The sequence below is a fragment of the Pelodiscus sinensis genome, chromosome 23 (genome assembly GCF_052426305.1).
Source record: "Pelodiscus sinensis isolate ZL-2025 chromosome 23, ASM5242630v1, whole genome shotgun sequence".
In the NCBI taxonomy this organism is placed as follows: Eukaryota; Metazoa; Chordata; order Testudines; family Trionychidae; genus Pelodiscus; species Pelodiscus sinensis.
The window spans coordinates 3951029-3976889 of record NC_143074.1 but is presented as its reverse complement, the minus strand read 5'-3'; the positions used below and the strand labels follow the sequence as shown (position 1 = coordinate 3976889).

The window sequence follows — 25861 nt, the reverse complement described above, 5'->3', positions numbered from 1 at the left end:
AGAAAACAAGTTTTTTCATGAATATTGTGATTGAATCACTCAGCTGAAGGATGTGGGTGTTCGTTCCTTGCAGACCTTTATTCATTTCATTCAGTTTTCCAGATATGTCTGGGACACAAATTCCCTCTTTTTGCAAACCATCGCACAGGCATGTGGCTCGTCTCTCATTTTAAAAAATTCATTCCCCACAAGAGCTAACGAGCATCAGTGTGGAACACGGCGACGCTGTGAACGGACCCCATGCCTGCACACAGTTTTGCAAACCCATGCACACAAAGAGACTAAGTCTTTATGTAGTTCGCAAGAGATAAGACTGGCTGCAAAACTTCACCCAGGTCTGGACTCAGGGCTATAGATGCCAGCTGTTCTCTAAATGATGAAAAAGTGAGTCTATACGGCAGACAGAGCAACTTTCTTCACCAAAGCACACAGACTTGCTTTGTAGCTTGCCACAGATGGAACTCCAACTACACAGAATCTCATCAGGGGATCACACAAGGTATTTTTGTCTTGCATGTAGCACATTGAACATTCTTTTGTGCTGTCTTGGGTCCAGGAAAATGGAGCAAGAACAGAATGCCTGCAACGCACCCTCCCAATTGTATTTCACAAAAGTCAAGAAATGTGCATTGCAACCTTCCGAGCTCACAAACACAAAGAGCAAAAGTATCCATGTTTTCCAGATGCTCCACAAGGGTGTTTTCGTGATCCGGTGCTAATACCTCGATCTTTTGCTTTACTGCGTGGTTAGAGAGTGACACGACTTTGAGTTTGTTTGCCTCAGTCTCCCTTCACTTTATCTTCACCTTATCGATCACAGCTGGCAAAATCAAAGTCTCTCCAGTTGTGTGAGGCTTTTTGGCCTGTGAGATGCAGTAACTCCCCTCAAACGATGCCTTTTGAGCCCACGGAGAGATGGCCCTGGCTTTCTTGAATGTGGCTGCTGAAGCAAGAATTGTTCTTTCGAGAGCTAGAAAAATGACTTAGTTTGCCTGGGTGTTCCTTCTAAAGGGTTACCAAATATTTAAGCAGGTTAGGCTTCATGCATTTGATAGACAACACCATGGCTATGTCTAGACTACAGTGGGTTTTTTTTAAAAAAAGTGGCCTTTTTTCTAAAAAAACTTCACCTGCATCTAGACTGCTGCCGCATTCTTTCGAAATTAAATCGAAAGAACACGGCTTTTTTTTGACAGTGGTAAACCTCATGTTACGAGGAAGAACGCCTTTTTTCGAAATAGTTCTTTCGCGTTCTTGAATGGAAACAGGGCTTTTTCCAAAGAGAGCATCCAGGTTGCTTTTTCGAAAAGAGATGAGGCGGTCTAGAGACGATCTCTTTCGAAAGAAGCTTTTTCAAAATCTTCTTTCGAAAGAAGTATGTAGTCTAGACATACTCCTAGGGTGTGTCTAGACTACATGCCTCCTTCGACGGAGGCATGTAGATTAGCCAGATCGGAAGAGGGAAATGAAGCCGCGATTAAAATAATCGCGGCTTCATTTAAATTTAAATGGCTGCCCCGATCTGCCGATCAGCTGTTTGTCGGCAGATCGGGGCAGTCTGGACGCGATGCCCCGACAAAGAAGCCTTTCTTCATCGACACAGGTAAGCCTCGTGAAACCAGGCTTACCTGTGTCGATGAAGAAAGGCTTCTTTGTCGGGGCATCGCGTCCAGACTGCCCCGATCTGCCGACAAACAGCTGATCGGCAGATCGGGGCAGCCATTTAAATTTAAATGAAGCCGCGATTATTTTAATCGCGGCTTCATTTCCCTCTTCCGATCTGGCTAATCTACATGCCTCCGTCGAAGGAGGCATGTAGTCTAGACACACCCCTAGTGACAAAACTGGCATTTTGGCCTTTCTTCTTTCTTGCCAAACTCACCGGGTAAGCCAAACTCAAAGAAAGCCTCATAGTATCTGCAAGCAAGTTTCTGGCACTCTCCTTTTTCACTCAAAACTGAATCACCAAACTCACTGGCAGAGGTGGCAGCAGGAACTCTGCATAAAAATGAGTCCGTTGCACCTCTTCTCACAAATCAGAAAGTAGAAGCTATTACTAGGCAAAGAGGCAGAACTTAGGATGGCCCCGTATGGTGAAATGAGAGAAACAGTGACTTACAATGATTCTTTATCAAGGGCCAGCAGGGTACTCGGGGTTCAATAAAAGAAGATACAGGCCCTGCTTTAAGGACTTACAAGCCACTGCAGATTCCTGTCTCAAAACAGGCTCCGAAGAGCTCAAGCAGAGAAGATGCTGTGTTGACATAGCTGCTACCCCATAGATAACGAACATCTGGATTCAAGACTCTCGGCTGGATGCTTGCAGTCGGATGGTACAAGTGGAAAAATGGCATCCACACAGCCAACATGTCCAGACCTCCTCCACAAATACCATGCCAGGAGGCCACCATTTCACAGAATCGTGGCTTCCACACAGTGTGACTTCTCACATGGTACATGCTGTGTGGAGGCTGCCAGTTTGTACATTAAACTATCAGCCTCCTGGCACAAAGTGTGTGGAGCAGACCCAGACACGTTAAGGGGCGAACGGCAGTCTCCTGGGCTAAAACTGTCTCATTGGATCCGTGACCTGACAGCCCCAAATGGGGATCTAACCCAAATTTTGAGAACTGTTGGCTTACGCCCTAAAGCTTTATAGTCTTTATACAATTTTCATCCTTTCTAATAATACTATGACTGTTCTCACTAGCCATGTATCAGAGGGGTAGCTGTGTTAGTCTGAATCTGCAAAAGCGGCGAGGAGTCCTGTGGCACCTTATAGACTAACTGAAGTGTCGGAGGCATGAGCTTTCGTGGGCAAAGACCCACTTTGTGGGTGCATTCATCTGACAAAGTGGGTCTTTGCCCACGAAAGCTTATGCTCCAACACTTCGGTTAGTCTATAAGGTGCCACAGGACTCCTTGCCGCTCACTAGCCATATAATTTGCCTCATCCTTTTCAGACTCTGCTTAAGATGCTGGTCTCACTGGTATCTTGTGGCAATGAGTTCCAGAGGTCATTTAAGCAGAGCATAAAGTATTTTCTTTTAAAAAGTGTTGCCTTTGCATTTCATTGAACTTCTCACATGTAATGAGACAGAGTGAACGTAAATGTCTGTGCTATCTGTATATTTTTGCCATGTTTTGTTCTATTAATCTTTTCTCTGAAAGTGTGCCTTTTCAATATTTCCTCACATGAAGTTGCTCCAAGCCTCCACTCATTTTCCTCACCCATCTCAGACCTCCTCCTGTTGTTGCTGCTTCTGTGTTGTTGTTTTTTTAAATATGGAAAACAGAACAAAGCACAGAATTTCAAGAGAGGGCATACACTCAATTTATACAGTGGCACTGTAACATTTCAGCATTATTTTCTATTCCTTCCTTTATGCATTTTGCGGGTTGGTTGTGTGCAGGGCTGGTCCTAACCAACTGGCGGCCCCAGGCAACCACCGGGCAAAATTTGTCAAGGAAAAATAAACCCTTAATTGCTGCGTGTCCCGAGAGCAGGCTTCCGTCAGCGGTCCCTTGAATATGGCGACCCTGGGCAACCACCAGGCTCACCCACTCTTAAGACTGGCTCTGATTGTGTGTGCATATGTGCACATGCATGTTGGTTTTTACCCCCACTCCACACTGAACAGAAGATTTCACTGAGCCGTCTGCGGTGGTGGCCAATCTGTTTCCTGAGTGGTTACTGTTAATTTCGAAACCAAAAACATGTCTGAGTGGATACATAGACCAACCAAGAATGCCATCTCGTTCAGCTTTGCCAGGACCCTCTGAAGTTCTTATCAACCTGCCATGCTGCAGCCAATCTAAGTTCATATAGCTCCCCGCCAGACACCACCCACTCGTGGCACCAGAATGAGAGGACACTGGCAATAGGGGTACATCTACACGGCAAGCAATGAAGCGACTGGTAGCACAGTTAAGAATACACATGCTAGCCCCAGGTAACAGCCGTCATGTAGACATGGCAGCAGAGGATTCAGCACAGCTAGCAACCAAAGGATAGACCCAGGGTTCCTGGCAGGTTTGAGATTGGCAGCACACGGGTATGCCTACCCACGCTGTCAATCATTCTTTCGTTGGGCAGGGCTGTGACTCTCCCCGCTACCCGCTTTCTTCCGACCCAAGTTTGCGTTGACATTTAAATGATCACCACGGGGACCCTGGGTCAGCACCGCAGAGACGAGTGGGGCAGTTTTCGTCTCTCCCATCTATCGCTCCTGCCTCTCTGCAGACATCTCCTCATTGCCCAGGTGCCGCACCGCTGACGTTTTTCTTTTCACACATAGCACCAAGGGGGAGGCTGGGGGGGGGGAAGGGGGAGGGCTGTTAAATGAAACCTCAGCTTCTGAACGAGACTCCTGAGACAGGAGCCAATATGCCACATCGCCTTGTATCCCAGCGCCGCCTGCCAGGGTCGGTGCGCGCCTTTCCACTGTGCGCGCCTTTCCATTGCTTGGGCTGGATTGCTGTCTTTCAGGATTCACACCTGGCGCTTGCGCTGCTCTAGAAACGGTTCGTTCTCCTGGCCTGTGTGACCAGGTCTGCTCAGTCCTGCCACTCGATGACTTCTCAAGGCCTCTTCCGGCATTACCTTTCGATGCACTACAGCTACAGCTCACACCATTGACTGCAGCCGGAGGGAACGGTATTGCCTCTGTAGTGACAGCGGAGGGTGGCTAGGTCGCCAGGACCTCCTCACGTTCAGTTCATTTGTGGCTTTCAGCTGGGCACCTGACTCCCTTAGGTCCCACTGAAAATCACAGACTTCTCTCCTCAATTGCACTAACTGGGAAAAACAACTAAGAGATATGAACCCTCGTGCTTCAGGGCATAAACCAATCACTATGACTGGGGGGAGGAAAAATCTTGCAAGTGAGCGCACAGTTGTCCATTATGGAGGTTTTGTACATTCCCCGAGCCATAAGGCACTGACTTCAGCTAAAGACAAATCACCCAGAAGCTGCTGTCCTGTCTCCCCAGCCCAGAAAGGGTTAACATCTCACCCAGCTCTTTCCAGACCTTGCTATAGAGCAGGGATGCGCAACCTTTTTCCCGGTGGGACCCCTGGGAAAATTTTGGTTGGAGAAAAAACAAAAAAAACACGCGGGCCCTTTAAATGCCGCTCCCCCCACCTGCCGCTCCCCCCACCTGCCACTCTCTCTGCCCCCACCGTGTATACGCCATGCCAGGAAAAAAAATGGCGGCCAGCCCAGTGCTGCTACTCCCCCCAGAAGACAGCCGCAACCCCCCTGGGGGTCGCAAGCCACGGGTTACGCACCGCTGCTGTAGAGCACAATTAATTCAAACGAGAGATGTACAACCCTGTGTAACCAGTTAACCGGTTGAATAGTATGTTTAACTAGTTAACTGATTAAATATTATGGTTAACTGGTTAACTACTTAAATGGGGTGGACGGGGTGCCGCTCCAGCCCAGCAAGGAATGGGCTCCTTGCCCATGGCACGGTAAACTGATGCAGGCAGGCCAGTCGGACCACAGGTCGGGGGACTGCTCCAGCTGGATCGGGCCCACCGCTCCACACCCAGGCTGCTGGTTAACTATAACCAGTAAGCATCAACCAGTAAGGGCAATGTTTACTGGTTAACCATTCATATCCCTAATTCAAACACAAAACCACACCACATAACACCAAAACCTAGCTATTTCCCTAACCTCAGCTGCCTTGGGGGCACACAGTTCTGCCCCCAGCTTCTCTCAGACCTGCTCCAAGGACAGCCATGGACACCTACCTCTCCACTGCATCTCTCACTGCTCTATATAGGCATCATGGGTCTGACAACTGAACAGGACTGGCTGGAAGCCAGCCTTCGTGTCCCATAAAGGGGAAGATCACCCAGTTACAACACCCAGCTGCTCGGTCCTTTCCTAGGTCAGTCTCAAGCAGTTGAGAAGGTGCAGCAGCCCTACTCTCTCGTCTGTACTGAGCCTATGGAAATCTTGTTAATAAAAGTGCATCCGTTTATTTAAACAATTATAACCAAAGCTTTGTAGCGCACCTGTATATTTAATCAAGATACAAGAGCCATTTCCTCACGATCAGATTGCCTTGCTGAATTCACTTTTAACAGGAGGTCGTTCAAAGGCTTGTGGGTCTTATGGTTTGTTGGTAAGGAAGAGAACCCTATCTTTCTCTCTCTCAGGAAAAGTAAAATTAAGAAAACAGTAAAGCCAAGAAAAGATGAAAGAAAAAGGAGCGTGAACGGGGCATGCTAGGTGAGTGAGCACTAGTTAGTATTCAACTGTAGATCAAGATTTTGTAACAGAATGTACGAGATGTCCACCCGTTTTGTTCAACACAGCAATAAGAAAGTTTTGACACCAAGGGTGATTCTTTTCTTCTTGGTGAAGCAGAACTGAAAACATCAGGCTCATATCCTCAGCGGGTACAAGCCATCGCAGCTCCCAGGCCTCCGTGGCGCAACACAACTTCCACCAGCTGAGAATCTGGCCCCTATATTTTCATAACACAACTAGCATCTCTCCTCTCTGCTTTGGGAGCCAGCACCAGTGTGAAGTGCGATGCTGCTGTGCTGCTTAGTGTGAAGTATCATGCCCAAGGCTGGCCTAACAGGAAAAAAGGCCTTTCATCTTGAATGTTTAAACGGTAGATGCCCGAGGAAAACTGGATTTGGCCTCTTGCCTCCAGGTTGCCAGCTGTAACTGTAGTAACTGAAAGTTAATCCCTGTTCAATGGCCTACTGTCTCAATCCATTTTCAAGGGAATGACAACCACCCTCAACTCCATTCATAAGGCCGCTGCCTTAACCACATGTAAGTGCCTCTTGAAGACCAGCTTCTGCTGTATTTCCTGCAGTGTGTGGAGCTGATTGGCACATAAATACATTGCCTGTTTTCCTTCCCTAACCTCTGCCTACTTGTCTGCCCGTCCTCACCTTGCGAGCTTCTCACAGCCAAGCCCTTTCTTCTTGACTGCCTGGAACGCACCTACATTATCACAGGTGCTATCATAAATACGTAACGACGTCTTGCCCTATCTGACCCCCTTCTTGGCAGTCCTCAGCATGGAACCCAAGTGCTGAATGAGCCATGGAAAGCAAACTGGCCTCCTAAGGCAGCCATGTCTAGAAGGGAACAGAGGCACAGTGAGTGATCACCCGAAGAACAGTTTTCTATGCTGTATCTGTTCTCAAGATAAGAGGCATCACTTTTCAGGGATGCCATTCTGGCACTTTTCGGCCAGCACAAATCTCATTTGTAAAAAAATTAACATTGGAATAAATGTTTCAATACATCAATATGCTTTTAAACATAGGACGGGGTCTTAGCTGAAAGCAAGCTGATGCACGACTGGCACCACAAAGGGTGTCGCAATCACAAGACGGCTGCCACCACAGACGTCACAGAAACAGCAGGTACACTTGAGATCTTTATGTCCATTAATTCCATTCCTCTGTTCATTGATTCTGCAACTGGCCTCTCACTGGAAGCTCTCCATCTCCTGGGCTGAGCAAAACAGGTGCAATCTGCTTTGAAAGACCAAGCAAAATGTAGCTGAGTGCCCTGCACTATCGGCACTAGCAGAAGAAACAAAATCATTCAAATGTAAGAGATGAATTATTCATTTGTTACATGCTGAGACAAACTAGATATGCCCTTTCCCCTCCCCCCCATAACACAAGATCAACTTTTTTTCCATTCACCCCTTTTCTACAAAAGTGAAGGTCTGGCTGAACTTCTACCCACAGAAAAACGCAACTGGACCCTTTCTTAATGTATGGTGGCATCTCAGTTCTGGTCACCAGTTTGCTATTCTCCTGTAGCTCTTTTCTATCTCTGTTGTGTGGCCTTAGACAGAAAAGAACATTTAGTCTATACATGCAGCTAATGCTGAGTTTTACTTCGTCTAGGACTTCCTCCCAGAACACTGATGACATGTGAAGTTGAAAGCTTAATTATTTCTCAATTTTGTGCTAGTAGGTGGAAGCCAGAAGAGCCCCCACTCTCTATTACTGAACCACAGCATCACCGCACCTCTGCATACCTTTCATCCAAGGAATTCAACGCACTCCATGCATTACAGCTCACAAAATGCCCGTGAGGTAGGCAGCTTTCTTGCCATCCTACAGATGGAGAAAACTCAGGCTCAGAGAAGTTGTATGACTTGCAAAGGGCCATGCAAGTGAGTCCATGGAAGAGCTGGCACTATCCACACTAACACAAAGCAGCATTGTTACAAATAACTGCCCTTCTGTGGATCCGAATTCATATGGATTTCTGAAAATCAGGACAAGCATTTCCAATTGTCCTGATTTCAACTCCTGCAGCCAACCCAGGCAGGGATGTCCTTACAAAGGGAACAGAATCCAGATCAACTCCTGTTCATCCAACATGACATGATCAGCAGTCCTGTGGTATTTCAGATCCAATCATAAGAACCAGACACTTCACAATGAAGCTTATTCTTGAGTTAGCTCAGCTCTGTTTTACAGGTCCAAGAAATTCAGATAGTTGAGAGAAATTTCAAAGAGCCTCCCAACTTTAGGAGGTGCCCATCCATCACTGCATTAGATGCTACCTCTAGGGAAATCATTTCCAGCCAACTTGTCAGGCAGTAGTAATTATTTAATGTTTGAGAAGCATGTGAAAATGTAAATCATTATATAAATGCTACATGTAATCGGTTGTGGAACGGAGGAACACTAACTAATTAAACTCGTGTTGTAGTTAATGCTGGTTTATGACAGTCAGGTTAGAACTATATATGCAAGTCACACAGTCAACTAATCATCCAAGCCAGCATCAGGCATGTTAAAATAATGGGTTACTACAAAAGCACAACAGGGAATGGAAATGTCTGAGCCTTGGTTCTTGAAATATTCCGTCCCATACCTCCTACCTAAACAAGCTGGTAGATGGAAGGAGGGAGGGTGGCTTGAAAGTCCTATAGCTCAGGAGACTGGAAATGCACGCATTATACCGCTGCACACCTGGGATTCTTCTTCCTATGGCTCACGCTATTTACTTTTAGCCAAAAATAAGTCAAGAGGTCTCAGCATCAAGACTTTCCAGTATCACTCCATTCTGATTCACATTTTGGTTTGTTTAACCCATCAGAATCTAAAGGCAGCTGTTTGAGACTAACTAGAGGTAGAAACAATGGTTTGTGTTATGTAAAAGCAGCTAACTACTCCACATCCAAGTGACATAAGGCACCACAGTCAGTTTCTTTCCGCTACAATGGTGCACATACACAACCTTGACTTCCATGAGACTATTCACAGGCTTAAAGAAAAGCATGTGTGCAAATGCTTGCAGGATTTGGTCATCAGACGAGTCAGTGGTTTGTAAAAAAGGAGTTTCTAAAAAACAAAAAACGAACACACAGACGTCAACTGTGGGACTCTGATATGGGAAGGAGGACGCTAGGAAGAGATTGATCCACCTGACCAAGAAGGGTAAGAGCAACTTCATGCACTGGACCACCAACCCAGTGAAGAGGGCTTGAAGCAGTTTCAAAGAGGACAGGTGACAAAAGCCCACAGAGAAGCATTAAAAAAAAGGATCTTAACACAGATGAGGACACACACAGAAATTTACACTAGGGTCACAGGAGCAACAAGAGGGGGCAATCTCTATTCAACACCCCAGAGGTCTAAACACAAATGCAAGACAAATGGGGAATACACAGGAAGACCTGGAAGTATTAGTACATGAGCTAAACCAAAGGTTTTCTAAGTTGGGTTGCGGGTCACTAGACACTTTGTTTATCTAAGTGCCCATAGACACGGAGTCTTGCAGCTCCCATTGGCTGCAGTTTGCCGTTTCCTGCCCAGGGGGGCTGTGATGATACATACTCATGGACGTTTAGATAAACAAAGCATGTCACCGCTTACCCAGGTGGGCCCACAACCCAACTCTGAAAACCCCCAAGCTAAACAATGACTGAAGTGGCATCATTGAGAACTGGTGGGATAACTCTCAGGATTGAAATACTGAAATAGAGAGGGTTGGCTTTTTCAGGAAGGACAGACAAGGAAAATAAGGGAAGCAGCATTGCATTACACATCCAGAATATATATATATATTTATGCTGAGAGCCAGAAGGAGATAAAAGGATAAAGATAAAAGGGGAGAAAGGGGATGATGTTATGGTAGAGGTCTACTCTAGACCAGTGTTTCCAACTAGTGGTAGGATTACACTGAGGGGTACTCGAGAGAAGTCTGGGGGGTTTGTCAACACAACTGAAACTTGGAGAAAACTGAATTTTTGCTTTAAGTTTTACAGGGCTTTATTATTTTTGTACTTTTTATACCCAAAAATTTCATCGCCCATCTGGCTACGATTAAGTTGTTTAAACAAATGTGTTGCAATGGTAGAAAAAACTGTATCTGAAAACTGTAGGTACTGGGAGTACTTTTTTTTTTGTAAAGGGGGTACTTATAATTTCTTTAAAGGGGGTAATTTATTAAAAAAGGTTGAGAAACACTGCTCTAGCCACCAAATCAGGTAAAGGAGGTGGATGAGGCATTTCTAGAACAGAAACATCTGAAACACTAGGCCTGGTAATAAAGGGGGACTTTTACAACCTATACATCTGTTAGAAAAGCAACACATCAAACATCATATCCATCAACAGAACATCAGTAAGTTCATGGAATGTGCTAGGGACAACTGAGTTGCAGAAAGTGAAAGAAGTAACCAAGGGAGCAGCTATTTTAGATTTGATTCTGACCAACAGGAAAGAACTGGTAGCAACTCAGAAGACGGAAGGCACTTTGAAAGATAGTGATAGTAAAATGATGGATTTTACAATTCTAAGGAAAGGAAGGTGTAAATGCAGCAGAATAAGAGCAATGAACTTAACAAAATAGACTTTTAACATATCAGAGAACTGGCAGGTAAGGCAGAAAATATATGCAAGGAGATCATAGAATCATAGAACCATAGAGCTGGAAGAGACCTCAGAAGATCATCAAGTCCAGTCCCTGCTCTAGGCAGGACCAATCCCAACTAAATCAACCCGGCCAGGGCTTTGTCAAGCCAAGACTAACACCTCTAGGGATGGAGACTCCACTACTTCCCTAGGTAACCCATTCCAGTGCTTCACCACGCTCCTAGTGAAATAGTTTTTCCCTAATATCCAACCTAGACCTCTCCCACCACAACTTGTGACCATTGCTCCTTGCTCTACTATCTGTCGCTACTGAGAACAGCCTCTCTCCATCCTCTTTGGAAGCTCCCTTCAGGAAGCCAAGAAGGCTGCTATCAAATCCCCCCTCACTCTCCGCTTCTGCAGACTAAACAGACCCAACTCCCTCAGCCTCTCCTCATAGGTCATATGCTCCAACCACCTAATCATTTTGGTTGCCCTCTGCTGGACCCTCTCCAATGTATCAACATCTTTTTTGTAGTGGGGGGCCCAGAACTGGACACAGTACTCCAGATGTGGCCTCACCAGAGCCGAATAAAGGGGAGTAATGACATCTCTGGATCTGCTGGCAATGCTCCTCTTACTGCAACCTAATATGCCATTAGCCTTCTTGGCTACAAGGGCACACTGTTGATTCATATCCAGCTTCTCATCCACTGTAACTCCCAGGTCCTTTTCTGCAGAACTACTAAAGCGGTTGGTCCCCAGCCTGTAACAATGCTTGGGATTCTTCCGTCCCAAGTTCAGGACTCTGCACTTGTCCTTATTGAACCTCATCAGATTTCTTGTGGCCCATTCCTCCAATTTGTCTAAGTCACTCTGAACCCTATCTCTGCCCTCAAGCATATCTACCTCTCCCCCTAGCTTAGTGTCATCCACAAACTTGCTGAGGGTGCAATCCATCCCCTCATCCAGATCATTAATAAAGATATTGAACAAAACCGGTCCTAGAACCAAACCTTGGGGCACTCCCCTAGAAACCGACCGCCATCCTGACATCGAGCCGTTGATCACTACCCGCTGGGCCCGGCCTTCTAGCCATCTTTCTATCCATCTTACTGTCCATTTATCCAATCCACATTCCCTTAACTTGCTGGCAAGAATATTGTGGGAGACCGTATCAAAAGCCTTGCTAAAGTCAAGGTAAGTCACATCCACTGACTTTCCTACGTCCACAGAGCCAGTTACCTCATCATAGAAGCTAATCAGATTTGTCAGGCACGACTTGCCATTTGTGAATCCATGCTGACTACTCCTACTCACTTTCCTCTCTTCCAAGTGCCTCAAAATGGATTCCTTAAGGATCTCTTCCATGATTTTTCCAGGAACCGAGGTAAGACTGACCGGCCTACAGTTCCCTGGATCGTCCTTCTTCCCTTTTTTAAAGATGGGCACTACATTTGCCTTTTTCCAATCATCCGGGATTTCTCCCAATCTCCATGATTTTTCAAAGATAATGGGCAAAGGCTCCTCAATGACATTTGCCAACTCCCTCAGTACCTCGAATGCATTAAGTCCGGACCCATGGATTTGTGTACGTTTAGCTTTTCTAAATAGTTTCTAATAGATCCAGAGAGCTGGCAGTTCCTGAAGAAAACCAGATTAAAGGTAAAAGTGACAACAATCCAGCTGTGAAGGAAATATAGGAAGAATAGTAAGAAGTGAATATAGCTGCATTGGACACTTTAGAATGGCCTGAAAAATAAACAAGGAATTGTAAAAAAAAGTGGAAAAATAAATTGCTAATGAGGAGCACAAAAGAACAGTACAAGCATGCGGGAACAAAATGAGAAAGGTGAAGGCACAAAATGAGTTACATCAAGCATAGGCCATAAAACAAAGTAAGAAGAGGTTCTTTAAATACATGAAAAGAAAGAAAAAAGATGCAGGAAAGTGTAAGTCCTTTACATAGTGGGGAAAGAGAGCTAATGGCTGATGGCATCAAGAAGGCGGAGGTGTTTAATGGTTATTTTGCTTCAGTCTTTACTGAACAGATTGGGAGTGACTAGATACTCAATACAATTAATATTAGCAAAGGGGAAGGAATGCAAGTCAAAACAGGGGAAAAGCAGATTAAAGAATATTTAGGTAAGTTAGATGCATTCAAGTCAGCAGGCCCTACCAAAAGTCACTCTAGACCAGGGGACTTAAAGAACTAGACAAAGCAATCTCAGAATTGTTAGCAACTATCCTCAAGCCCTCATGAAGGAAGGGTGAGTACCTCGAGGAATGGAGACAGGCAAAAATAGTACCTATTTTTTAAAAAGGAAACAAAAAGGGCCTGAGTAATTATAAACAGTCACCCTAACTTTGATCCCTGCGGAGATACTGGAACAAATAATTAAACCATCAATTTGCAAGCACTTAAAGAGGATAAAAGCATTACAAGGAATAGCCAGTATTCTTCTGTCAAGAGCAAATCATACCAAACTAAATTTCCTTCTTTGACAGGGTACCTGGTCAGTGGATAAGAGGGGAAACAGCAGATGTGCTATATCTTGATTTTAGTACAATTTTAGACGCAGTTCCACATAACACACTTATGAGCAAACTAGGGAAATGTGGTCTGGTGAAATTACTGTACTGCTGGTGCACAGCTAGCTGAAAGACAGAACTCAAAGAGTAGTTATCAATGGTTCACTGTCAAATTGGGAAGGTCCCGCAGGCCTCAATCCTGGGTCCAGGACAATATTTTCATAAAAGTCTTGAATAATGAAGTGAAAAGTATGCCTATAAAATGTGTGGATAACACCAGGATGGCTGGCCTGCAAGCACATTGGAGGATAGGATTAAAATTCAAGAGAACATTGAAAAATTAGAGAACTGGACTGAAATCAACAAGATGAAATTCAACATGTACAGTTGAGAAGGAAAAAATCAAAGCATAGTTAGGAAATGGGGAATTAGTGGCTAAGTGGTCATACCACTAGAAAGGATCTGGGAATTACAGTGGATCACCAATTGGATACGAGTCAACAACATGATGCAGTTGCAAAAATAGGCTAATGGCATCGTGGGGTGCATTAAGAGGGGTGTCTTATGTAAGTCATGGGAGGTAACTGCCCTGCCCTGCTCTGCTCAGTGCTGGTGAGATGTCAGCTGGAGTCCTACGGCCAATTCCGCACGCCACACTTTAAGAAAGATATGGGCCAACTGGAAAGAGTCCAGAAAGGCACAATGAAAATGATAAAAGGTTTAGAAAAGCTGACCCATGAGGAAGCTTTAAAGACACTGGGCACATTCAGTCTTCAAAAATGAAGAGAAAACTAAAGAGGGCCAGATAAAGATTCCCTTCTAATATGTTACGGGCTATTATAATGAGGATCATTATCAATTGTTCCCCTTGGCCACTGAAAGCAGGACCAGTAGGAATGGGTTTACACGGCAGCAAGGTCAATTTAGATATTAGGACAATCTTTTTTTGACTATACATGTAGGCTACGTCTACACTGGCCCCTTTTCCGGAAGGGGCATGTTAATTTCAGAGGTCGTAATAGGGAAATCCGCGGGGGATTTAAATATCCCCCGCGGCATTTAAATAAAAATATCCGCCGCTTTTTTCCGGCTTTTAGAAAAGCCGGAAAAGAGCGTCTACACTGGCCCCGATCCTCCGGAAAAAGCGCCCTTTTCCGGAGGATCTTATTCCTACTTTGAAGGAATTACAGTGAAGTAGGAATAAGATCCTCCGGAAAAGGGTGCTTTTTCCGGAGGATCGGGGCCAGTGTAGACGCTCTTTTCCGGCTTTTCTAAAAGCCGGAAAAAAGCGGCGGACATTTTTATTTAAATGCCGCGGGGGATATTTAAATCCCCCGCGGATTTCCCTATTACGACCTCTGAAATTAACATGCCCCTTCCGGAAAAGGGGCCAGTGTAGACGAGCCCATAGGGAAAATTCTGTAATAGACTTCTAAGGCAGACTGTGGAATCCCCATCATTAGAAGTTTTTAAGAACAGGTTGGACAAACATCTGTCAGGGTTGGTGTAGGTGCACTTGATTCTGCGTCAGTGCCAGGGGCTGGATTTGATGACCTCTAGAGGACCCTTCTAGCTCTACATTTTTAAGATTCAGTAATTCAATGTCGGATTGAAGAGACAGCGACAGCAAGATGGTAATCAGAAGGGGATACGTTTTAAAGCCTGATATCTCCTGTCCAGCCAGAACTATAAGGCCACAGCTAAACAGAAGGGCTAAACTCGGAATAAGCTACGCAACTTGAGCTATGCTAACTGCTAATAGCTTATTTTGACTTTTGGCGCTGTCTACCCAGCAGTTATTTCAATATAGAGCACTCTTCCCCTGACTTCCCTTGTTCTCGTACAATGAGGGTTACAGGAGTTGGGAGTAAGCAGATCTCCAGCTCGACAGGATTTCGACATTATGTCGAAATAACTGCTGTGTGTAGACCTGGACTGTGTTACTTCAGAATAACGGTGCTGTGTAGACATAACCTATATGTTTAGGAAGGGCCAGTTCATTTCTTTTTTTCAATCCCCTGTCCTGGGCTAGGGGAACAACATTATGCTCATGACCAGGGCTCGCCAAACCGCGGCGAGCCCCGCTCGCCAGCCGCGCTGTCCAATGATCTGCGCATGCGCAGATCGCCCAAACCCGGCTCTTCCGGGTTACAATCTACTCGCCACAGGCGAGTAGATTGTATTATTTGTTGAGCCCTGTTCATGAAGCAGAAGCAGTAAGTTGACTATGGTTCTATGACTAACAATCCCATGAAAGGCAAACCCAATCAATCAAGAGATAGAGGCTTTTAAATGGAGAGTGCTATTAAATCCTCAGATTGACATGCACATACATAACACACCTACAGACGAAGATTTGGAAATACCTGGTGTGATGAAAAGCAGGATGTGCACAGCCTCTGACAAAGTAAACGCAGAAGGGTAACAATGCACAAGCAAGGAGATACCCATAATGGCAGGCCATGTCTCCCTCCCTCCCCAGTGCCACCACAACTTCCTAAGGCAAACAGCAAGCTCACAGCAATGCACAAAATAAGCATCAAGACATTACAAAAAAATCAAAATTGATCATGAAGCAACTAGCAACCAACTCCATAGGGCAAGAGCCACTTATTGTTCCTAGTGCAAATAATTCCATAAATCTCCTTACTGGATTCTCTAGTACCTAAGGAACTGTCTGCTACTAATATTAACACTAGAGAAGTAAAAGCCAGACTTCAGTTCCAACTAGTGATGGATCAGGAGATCAAAGTGATCTAGTCTCCTTTCAGTTTCAGAAGCAGATGTGAGAAACATAATTCTCATGATGGGTGGGAACTAGGCATGTGAAGGGTTAACCAGTTAACTGGTTAGCATCACTCTTACTGGGTGACGCTTACCAGTTACAGTTAGCTGGTGACCTGGCCTGGCTTGAACAGCCCCTGTCCGCAGTGGGCCAAACGAGACCCCACCTGCAGCGGGGGGACAGGGCGTGCCACACCACACTGCAGGCCAGGGGAGCTTCAGCCTAGCTGGAACAGCCCACATAAGAACTATCACACTGGGTCAGACCAACGGTCCATGTAGCCCAGTGTCCTGTCTGCCGACAGTGGCCAATGCCAGATGCCCCAAAGGGAGCGAACAGAACAGGGATCATCACGTGAGCCATCTCCTGTCATCCATTTCCAGCCTCTGGCAAACAGAGGCTAGGGACATCCTCCCCGCCCATCCTGGCTAATAGCCACTGATGGAACTAGCCCCCATGAATTTAGCTAGTTCATTTTTGAGTCCTGTTAAAAATCCTGGTCTTCACAACATCCTCTGGCAAGGAGTTCCTCGCTCACAGCCTGGTTGGAGCAGCCTCTGCCCACAGCAGGAGGGGCACGCCTGCTGCACCACATCACAGGTGGGGGCCGTCACAGCCCGGTCAGGCTGGAGCAGCCCCCACCTGCTCCCATTTAAGTGGTTAACCTGTTACAAATAACGTTTAACCCGTTAACTGATGAAACAGGATTTTACATCCCTGGTGGGAACAAAGTGACTGTGATCCACATCTGCATTCTTTGGGGTACAATCCTGCTGCTCTAGAAGCCCAAGCCAAGTCTTGGCCTGGCCTTTACAGGGAGTGGAACTAGGGCACTTCAGTGCAGCTGAACACTGGATGTGGACACATTGGAGAGGGTCCAGCGGAGGGCAACCAAAATGATGAGGGGGATGGAGCACATGACCTATAAGGAGAGACTGAGGGATTTGAGCTTATTTAGTCTGCAGAAGAAAAGAGTGAGGGGGGATTTGACAGCAGCCTTCAACTCCCTGAAGGGAAATTCCAAAGAGGATGGAGAGAGGCTGTTCTCAGTGGCGGCAGATGGCAGAACAGGAACAATGGGCCCAAGTGGCAGTGGGGGATGTCTAGGTTGGATATTAGGAAAAACGATTTCCCTAGGAGGGTAGGGAAGCACTGGGATGGGTTCCCTAGGGAGGGGTGGAATCTCCATCCCTAGAGGTTTTTAAGTCCCAGCTTGACAAAGCCCTGGCTGGGATGATTGAGTTGGGTTGGTTCTGCTTTGAGCAGGGGGCTGGACTCGATGACTCCTGAGATCTCTTCCAGTCCTAGGATTCTATGAAGTTTGGTCTTAGATCAAAGCATGGACTTACCTTCCTCTTTACTGTTGGTGATATCTTTCAGCAGCTCAGTCTTCATGCAGGCGTCTTTCCTAGTTTCAGCCTTACTCTTCACTGCTCGCTGGGGTGTGGGAGGAAGGACAGAAACAATTACTGTTTAGCCCAACATCAATGTACTATGCATTTTAGCAAGAAACAATGGTGAAAATATCCTGTTTACGTCCCCATGCCAGGGCAGAAAATTCATGGGCAAACTGCAGAGTGAAAACTAACAACTTCAGGAAACTGCCAGCAAGGTTCAGGTCAAAGATCAAAAAGTCAAAGTCATGCCAGAGCTGGCTGCACAACTCATCCAAGAAGGATGTAAGCATGGATTTTCTTGTACAGTTCAGATTTCAGATCCGCTGACATGAAGAAAAGATGTGGACCAAGATTTTTCACTCGTGATTTTTGGTGTCCAACTTGACACACCCTAAGGGAACCTGATTTACCGTGTCAAGATGGGCATCCGGCAAAAATGAGATGACGACTCACTTGTCACTTGAAAATATTGGCCACAGTGACAAAAGCTTAGCCAAGCAAACATGATAAACATAGATGCTTTTCCAGGTTGAACAGACATAATTTGCAAGAGTTAAACCGTCAATCTTGGAAAGCAAGTTAGCATGTAATTTAAGTGTAAGTTTAATGGTACCCATTTTTCACCCTAAGCTAACTTCTACACCTTTTTTTTTTTTAAGTGAACACCTGCTAGATTATTCAGCCAGGCAGGCACTCGGCACCTCCCTGCAATGTGGACTTGGTAGCTATGCTGCTTATCTTATACAAAGCCTGGCCATAAAGAAAAGCACAGCAGCAACAGAAAAGGTATTTTTAAAAAATACACATAAGAGGAGGAGCCTTTTGACACAGTTCTCTGGCTGAAGTGACAAGCTAGTTTAAAGAGTAAACATGGCAACTGCCAGGCAAAGCTGCATCTGGTGAACGCAAACAGAAACTGTCTGTCATGAGGGCTGGGGAATGGTTAGGGTGAAGGGTTCATTTCACGCTGTGTGCATCGCAGAAGAAGAATAAGCCTAGGTCAAGCCAACTGTTGTAGACCTACATAGAGCGCAGATGGTGCCGGCAGCCATGCAAATCAAAAGCACATTGGGCAATAAGGGAAAAAAAATCTACCCATCTTCCACAAAACAAATAATGGAGATAAGTTATAAACACGGGTGGCATTGCCCTTTTCATTGTCATTTAAGTCTGAACCTTCGGAAGCTCGCAACACAGCTGATCTGAGCGTTACTATTATCAGCCACAGCGCAACTTTTGTTTCCATCTGAGCTTAGCTACCCTGCCAAGTTCCTCTAGGTGTTACAGCAGACGGACTCTCCCATTGTGTACTGCAAAAGCTCACCTGGACCATTTAGCAACTTTCCTGTAAGGCCCATGCTAACGTCACCTGGCTACAGGCTGGTCAGGAAAGAGCAAGGAAATACTAAGAGCACATCTCAGAGGGTTGTGGCATCATCTGACAACTCAGAGCTGGCATCATCTGAAAACCAATGGAGATCCACACTAATCAGAGGAGAAAATTTGAATGCCAAGGAAATCTCTACTCATTCAAGTTTCCAGGAAGAGCGCTCTTTTTATCTTGAAAAATGAATCAAAAGGGGCCCTCATCCCACATAGGGAGTTGAGGACACTCTGCATCTTGCAGGACTGGTCCCCAAACAAGTAACATTTGTCCTGTGCAGCCCTATCTCTCCATGCATACACCCCCTCTGAAAATGAAAAGGCACTCCAAAGAGGCACATATCCAGGAGATCTCATCTGAGAGGATATGCAGGTATTGAACACACTGCTTCCAGACTAAAAAGAAAAAATACAGGAGGGTTTTTAAAAAAGTATTGTAAACTCGCCATATGATCAAACTTCCTGAACAAGACAAGCTTTGGCCATAAGAAACATATGCCTGTGACTGTAGGCCAACTTCAGCTTTGTTAAGCCAAGAGTTAAAACATTATTCTTGGTGCACACATGTCTATTTAGTTTCCATTTTTCATTTCCCCTGCTCTGGCATAAATCAGAATAAGCCAATGGTATTACATAGGTCTAAGATTAACACAGGTATGAGCAGAATCAGTCCCACCGTATCTCCACAATGACACACACCCAGGGGCTCTTGCACATGAAGAGTGGATGCTCTTGCCCTTTCTACACCAACTGGAATAAAATGAAAAAACTCACTATCTCTAAAGGGGACCAGTCTGTTTTCAGGGGGTTATATTATACAAATAAAAGCCCTTTTATATTCCCACCTTTAAAGTGGTCCCAATTGAAAGCTTCAGGATTTCAGATAAGTCATTTTTGTTCAACTGATTTACAATCTCTTTCCTTCAAAATCTGACATCTCTACTCGCCCCCTCCCATTCCCCAAACATAACACATACCTCCCCCCTCCCTTCCAAGGGATACGCTATTGCCACTCAGTAGAGGAGGCCTAAAGGAAAGCCACTGCTACAACCCAAGAAAGAACTGACCACAGCAACATGTCTCAGCTACTGTCATCAACAAGGGCATCTGGCTGCCTAGAACTCTTGCAAACAAGACCAGCTTTCTGATGAATTCCCAGCTCTATAAAAGACTCAGCAGCACGTCGCTTTCCCAGCTCACAGCCAGTACACCTGTGACACACCAAACAGAGTTACTTTAGGTTGCTTTTGACAGGCTCACATAGCTCATATCCCAAAGCCACATCCAAAGGAGTCCTTATTAATAACATCCGTTCCGCCACTTCCACTTTTTTCATTAAAAACCAAAACAAAACTCCAACATCAATGTCTAAAGCATCTTTGCCCCCTGGGAGGGCAAGACCATTGCAAGTTGTGAAGCATACTTATCAAAAGGAGGCTACAGCAGACAATTGTTGCAAAGCATTTGAAGCCTGCCTCTCATAAAGCCTATGGAGGACGCAGCTTTCCCCCTTCTTGGTCTATCAAAAGTAGATGCATCAACTTTATGGCAACTGGCAAACATTTTCAGCCTGAAGACAGTATTCCCACAAACAGCCTTGCAGAATCCACACAACCAACACACCCACACCCACACCACTACTCCAAAATCACCAGGATTCTAAGCTACCCATCCATTTCCATCCAGCACACAATTCTGTCCAAACTTGTTAGCAGCAACTTTGTTGTAAGTGTCAATACCTCCATTTTTTTCCCCTTAAATTCAAAGCAAACTTCCCTTTTTGCTCACACTCCACCATGCCTCAATCTGTCGGCTCCTGATTGGCAGAGAAATCTTATACCCACCCTCCTAGCAGAGAAATGTCTGCTTTAACAGCAGTCCCAACAAAAGCCAACTGCCAAGCACAGTCTGCTTCAGAATAAAAGTCTCTCACTCTCTTTTTCCCCACCCCTCCTTTCCTGCAGCCGTCTGTCTCCATTCCACTGCCTACAACAGAGTGATTATTAATCTTCAATCACAGGAGAGCCTCCACAAAGACTGTGCACCACAACCAAGGAAGCCTTTTTTTCCTTTTTGCTTTCAAGGGAAATAAAAATTATTGCATCTTAAAAGACAGACTGATCAGGTCTTTAAAAGCCATGAGAATCCAAGGAGTCATGGTAGAATTGCTTATTTTTTCTCCTTCCACTTCTGAGTACAAGAAATCAGGCTTTTGTTGTTGTTGTTGCTTTAGAACTAAGAAGGCAATGGAAGATGGCTTAGAGAATTCAAGCAAAGGGTTTGCAGCATTTTCATACACAGAGCTAGAAACTAAACTAGTGCCTTTAAAAAAAAGCTGAAAAACAGAAACAAACCTTCTCAGCTTTCTCTTTGGAAATTTCATTAGCCATCTACAGCAAGTTGGTTCCAACAAGGTTTACATATAAAAGACAACACATGCAATCAAAACTTGTAGCTTTCCTCCCCCTTCCCCCATGGCCCCCAAGGGACCCGTGAGTTACATCATGAACCAGAGTTTTCTAAAGGCGGATAAGAAAAGGAACCAGTTTGATATGCTAAGGTGTAAATCTTCAGCAGGTTTCTCTTTTTGTCTTAAAATTAACTGTCCAGTAAACTGAGGCTTAGAAGAAATATTATCCTAATTTAGCTAGAACAGGCCAATGTGAAGAAGAGGAGCAGGGATGGGAAATAATTGAAGGAAGACTCACCCTTCTTTCAAACTAGCAGAGCACAGAAAATTATGTTCTTTAACATTCAGGGCACTATCTGCGTCAACATATCTGTCTGCAGAATAGGAAAGAATGGCACAGGAATGATCTTGAATGGCCTATAAAGCCTACAACCAGAAGGCTCAAAGCCTCAATGGATATGTATTGCCCCTCTTTCCATGGCACTGCTACCATTCCTCTCCGCACAATCCAACACCCCCCACCCTCGCCTTACACCAGGTCTCCCAACAGATCAAATTCTACTCCTAGGCAAACCTCCAGCAAGCACTTCAACAAAGCATAATTTCACCTACTGTGCAAGGCGGCAGCGAGGTATGCAATATGTACTGTAGCAAAGAGAAGGAGAGGCAAAGCCCTTAATAAATGATGCAACTCCAGCAGCAGTAGATTCTCATTCACGGTTCTCTTTCCTCCCTCCCCCACTTTTCTTCTTAAAATCAACTTTCTAATAATATCCTTTGGCTTCAGGAGAAGATAAACATTTAGCAGCTCATTATTTAGGAAATAAAGATTCAGAAAAGCTGGGCAGAAAAAGGGGGAGGGAGAGTTTCTTGGTTGGCACATAAAGAGTGTAAATTTCAGGAGTCTGAACTGATCACGACCTGCTGTCCAGACGCTGACCATGGCTTCGCAGAACAAGCGTAATAACTTCATTCAGCAAGGAGAAGAAAAGCCCAACACTGTACCTGGCCTACGCAGCAGTCACCATTCTCAAAGACCTTTTTAAGGTTGAGGCCACTTCCTTACAAGCTGGAAGCAATCCTGTGTACTGTGGCTAACAAACTATATTCAAAACCAACACTGCTCTCCTTCTGAAGATGGTCTTCAAGTCAAATTAGCCTTATGATTCTTTTGTTTCACCAAGCAATTCAGAGGACAGATTCATTGCACAGATTTTCCTTTCTCTCCCTAAAGAAGAATATGTTCTTCTATCAATGAAAGTCTCTTATTCTCACTATAAAAAATATCTTTCAAAACAGCAGGGATGGGAGAGGAGGGGCTGGAACAAGGTGAAAGTCTTCTGCATGCACAAGTCAGAAACAGCTCAACACATGCATGAAACAATAGGATTTATGTTCAATTGGCTTTTTACAACACAACAGCTTCATAAAGGTCTTTGGGTTTTTGCAGGGCCTCCCACTCAGATCTGCTCAATGTGCAGTTTTTGTAGTGATAGAACTATGGCAGTCAAAGGGCAGGAGCAGTTTTATAACCAAAACTGTTATCCGAGCACAATCCCCAGTGGGGCTGCAGGTATGCCAATGCATAAGATACCTTATACGGCACAACCTACTTCCCTTTCTGTACAGGAATAAGCTATACCAGTATAAGTACCATTACAGCAGCATCCATACTAGGAGACTTTTACCTCATTGACTCTACTCCAGAATAGTTACGCCTGTACAATGTATGTGTACAGACAAGCCCTAAAAATCAGTGCAGACAAACGCATCTCCTCCTTCCACAGGCAGAGACTGACAGAAGTACTGAAGCATTATTCACAGCTGCTGTTTTCCTTGCCCTACCGCTGGAAAAAATCCTAAAAATGGAGAGTCAGATCTTGCCTGGCAACCCATCATTATCTGGAGCAAAAGCTAAACTCGCTCCCTGGCTGCGAACATCCACTGTAGAAACTTCAGGCCCGCAGAAGGCTAGCACGAATTAAATGTGATCTGAACGGCTATCCGCAGCAAAGCCCAACGTAAAAACCCAACGGGTGCAAACAGGGATCTTTTAGCATACAAAGACTGGCATGCAGCTCTCTCTGAAATGACTCAGGCACCTCTTCAAGCCTCAAAGGCCCACCCCCTCCCAAACTGCCACCTCCAGCAGAAGGGTTCGCTCCTCCTCCTCCTCCAGGAGGAAGTCGCAGGAAGGGTTCACTTCGCATTTCCAACTTCAGGAGCCGGGCCGGGGCGGAAGGTGAGCAAAAGACACACGTAAAATGAGTTCTGATTTCTTGGAGTGGAGAGGCCCTCGCGCAGGATCACAGCGGCTTCAAACAAAACTTTGTGTCATCTGTTAATTGTCTTGACCAGGTAGCACTACGCTGACTGCTGCAAGCTGAGAAACAAACAGGAGGAGAGGGCAAGAGAAAAACAAAAAAGGAGAGAGGAATCTAGGGCCTATGCTTCTAATAACTACAGAAAAAACCTCACCAAGACTTTACTCTTCTTGAAAACGACAAAGCGAGACAGCACTGGTCAGTACTCGAAGTCCTAAAGGGAGGAGATCCTCGGACTCTATCAGTTATGGCCTACAGGCTTAGTCCCAGAAGTATTCTTTCTGCTCTGTCATTAGGATGGAGCCTGGTCTTTTCCTTCAATCCCAAGAATTGCACTGAATTAGATCATCTTTCTCTGATCACCTCCCCCTACAGGCTGTTCCTGAGCATGCTCAGCTGGGCCTTGCACTGCCATTTCATAACTGCATTGTTTACAGACACACAGTGACCTGCCATTTTTTTACAGTAAAATAGAAGCTACTATTTGCTTCTACTAGCAACAGATAATTCACAGCCCCTGTTCAGACCAAGTCTCTCATTACAACCAGGATGCAGTCAAGTTCATGTCATGCAATAAAAATCCAACCAGGGGAGGAGAATTATAAACACTGGAAGCTGAGAATTCTAACACGGTGGGTTTGGTTTTGTTTTGAGGTCAAAATCCACCTGCTGTAAGAATTAAATCTTGTAGGAAAGAGTTAACCCTTTCTTGAGATGAAAGAGATAGACATCTAGGACTCCAAGGGAAAATGCCAACCATGATTTTAGTTTCTTCAAATCACAACTATACCTCGATGTCATCTAGAAATCTAACATTCAACTGTGTCATCCTCTGACAAACTGCCCCTGAAAAAGAAAGGGTAGGGAAGATGGTATTTCCCTTGAATAAATAAGTTGGCTTCATCCCAGAAAATACAGTTTTCCCCTTCAAATGCAAAGCAGAATATTTTCACAGGCACACAGGAAAACGAAGGGGGGGGGGGAGTTCCTCATTTAACACCAAGAGCTCCATGAAAAAGCCTTGCAAGGTTATTAAAGTTGCTCTGTGTTCCAGTTCTCTCCTTTTCCTTGTATGCCTAGCCCCACACTTCACAAGTGAAAAGCAGCTTGGAGTTCTGGAGAAGAGCAAATGCCAGAAGATCACTAAGTTTCCTCATCCTTGGAACAAGCACAATTTGTTAAATGCTTCCTTTGCAAGAGGCATTCCACGGCTCAGACACAGTATGGCAGCAACTCAGGGAGCGTTTGTATGTGAGACTTCTCTTACACCTTCCCCCCACCATCTTCTACTTCTGGGATGGAATTTGAAGGAAAAATGAATGGCGCTGGATAAAAGAGGGGAAAAGAGCTGTGCAAACAGCTCCTATTCCAGCTCCTATAGCGATCCTGCGATCAGCTTGATTTTTTACCCACTCCTGTTCACTTGGACTGTGTGTGACTCTCTCCTGCCTCTTTAGTGACTACTGTACATTTTGGCATGCATTGCTACATACCGAGTGAGTGTACCTTCCCATCCCTCCTCTCCTCCCTCCCTCGCCCCAACACCACATCAATCAGAGACAAATCAGACTGCCTATCACACCACAAGAAGATCCAAAGTCCTAGAACAATAAGTGAAGTTCAAGTAAAAAGGGGAAAGATTCATAACAGAAAAAAAGGGAACTGGGACTTAGGGACGATCACATTACAACTTCCAGTTTCTCCTTTGCGAAGGGAAGATGATTTTGAGCCTCTTTAAAATGTACAGTAATAGAAAGGACCTCTGCAAATGATACTGAGAGCTGTAAATTCGAGATTTGCTTGAAAGGTATTGACAGTAGATTGAATAGGAATAACATATGTTCCTTCAAAGATCTACAGCAGTTAGTACATGTTTTATGGACTTTAGGCCTTAGCCGTTAATGGAAAGGCCACATTATTCTCTGATTTCTGGCTGAATAGAAGTATCCACACTAATTCCTTGCCCCTTGCAAGTACCAGGAGAAGATATGGAAGGGAAAACTTGTTTAAGAAAAAGAGAAACAATAATAAGTACCTGATGTCAAACCATATCTCCCTCCTCCCCTTTACAAATCGGCTAGTCACAAAGGCAGAGGAGCTCGCTTAACTGAATGAAAAACATCCCTTGCAGGGTCCAAAGAAGCATGCGATCCTTCTTCATTA

General features: G+C 45.0%; 1 protein-coding gene across 13 annotated transcripts in view; it reads right to left on the bottom strand.

The window, feature by feature from the left end:
* EHMT1 (euchromatic histone lysine methyltransferase 1) overlaps positions 1-25861 on the bottom strand; it is a 178925-nt gene that overhangs the window by 81716 nt on the left and 71348 nt on the right. For 6 of the 13 annotated variants that reach the window (XM_075905437.2, XM_075905436.2, XM_075905435.2 and 3 more), the window contains one exon: positions 17534-17621. The exons of 3 other annotated variants lie outside the window; for them this stretch is intronic. In XM_075905437.2, coding sequence (XP_075761552.2) covers positions 17534-17579 — 46 coding nt within the window. In that variant the 5' untranslated portion in view covers positions 17580-17621. Of the gene's footprint in view, positions 1-8034; positions 8114-17533; positions 17622-18905; positions 19885-20703; positions 20924-23852; positions 24164-25861 lie in introns of those variants that run through there. 4 more of the 13 variants (XM_006137166.5, XM_006137163.5, XM_006137162.4 and 1 more) reach the window with 4 other exon arrangements.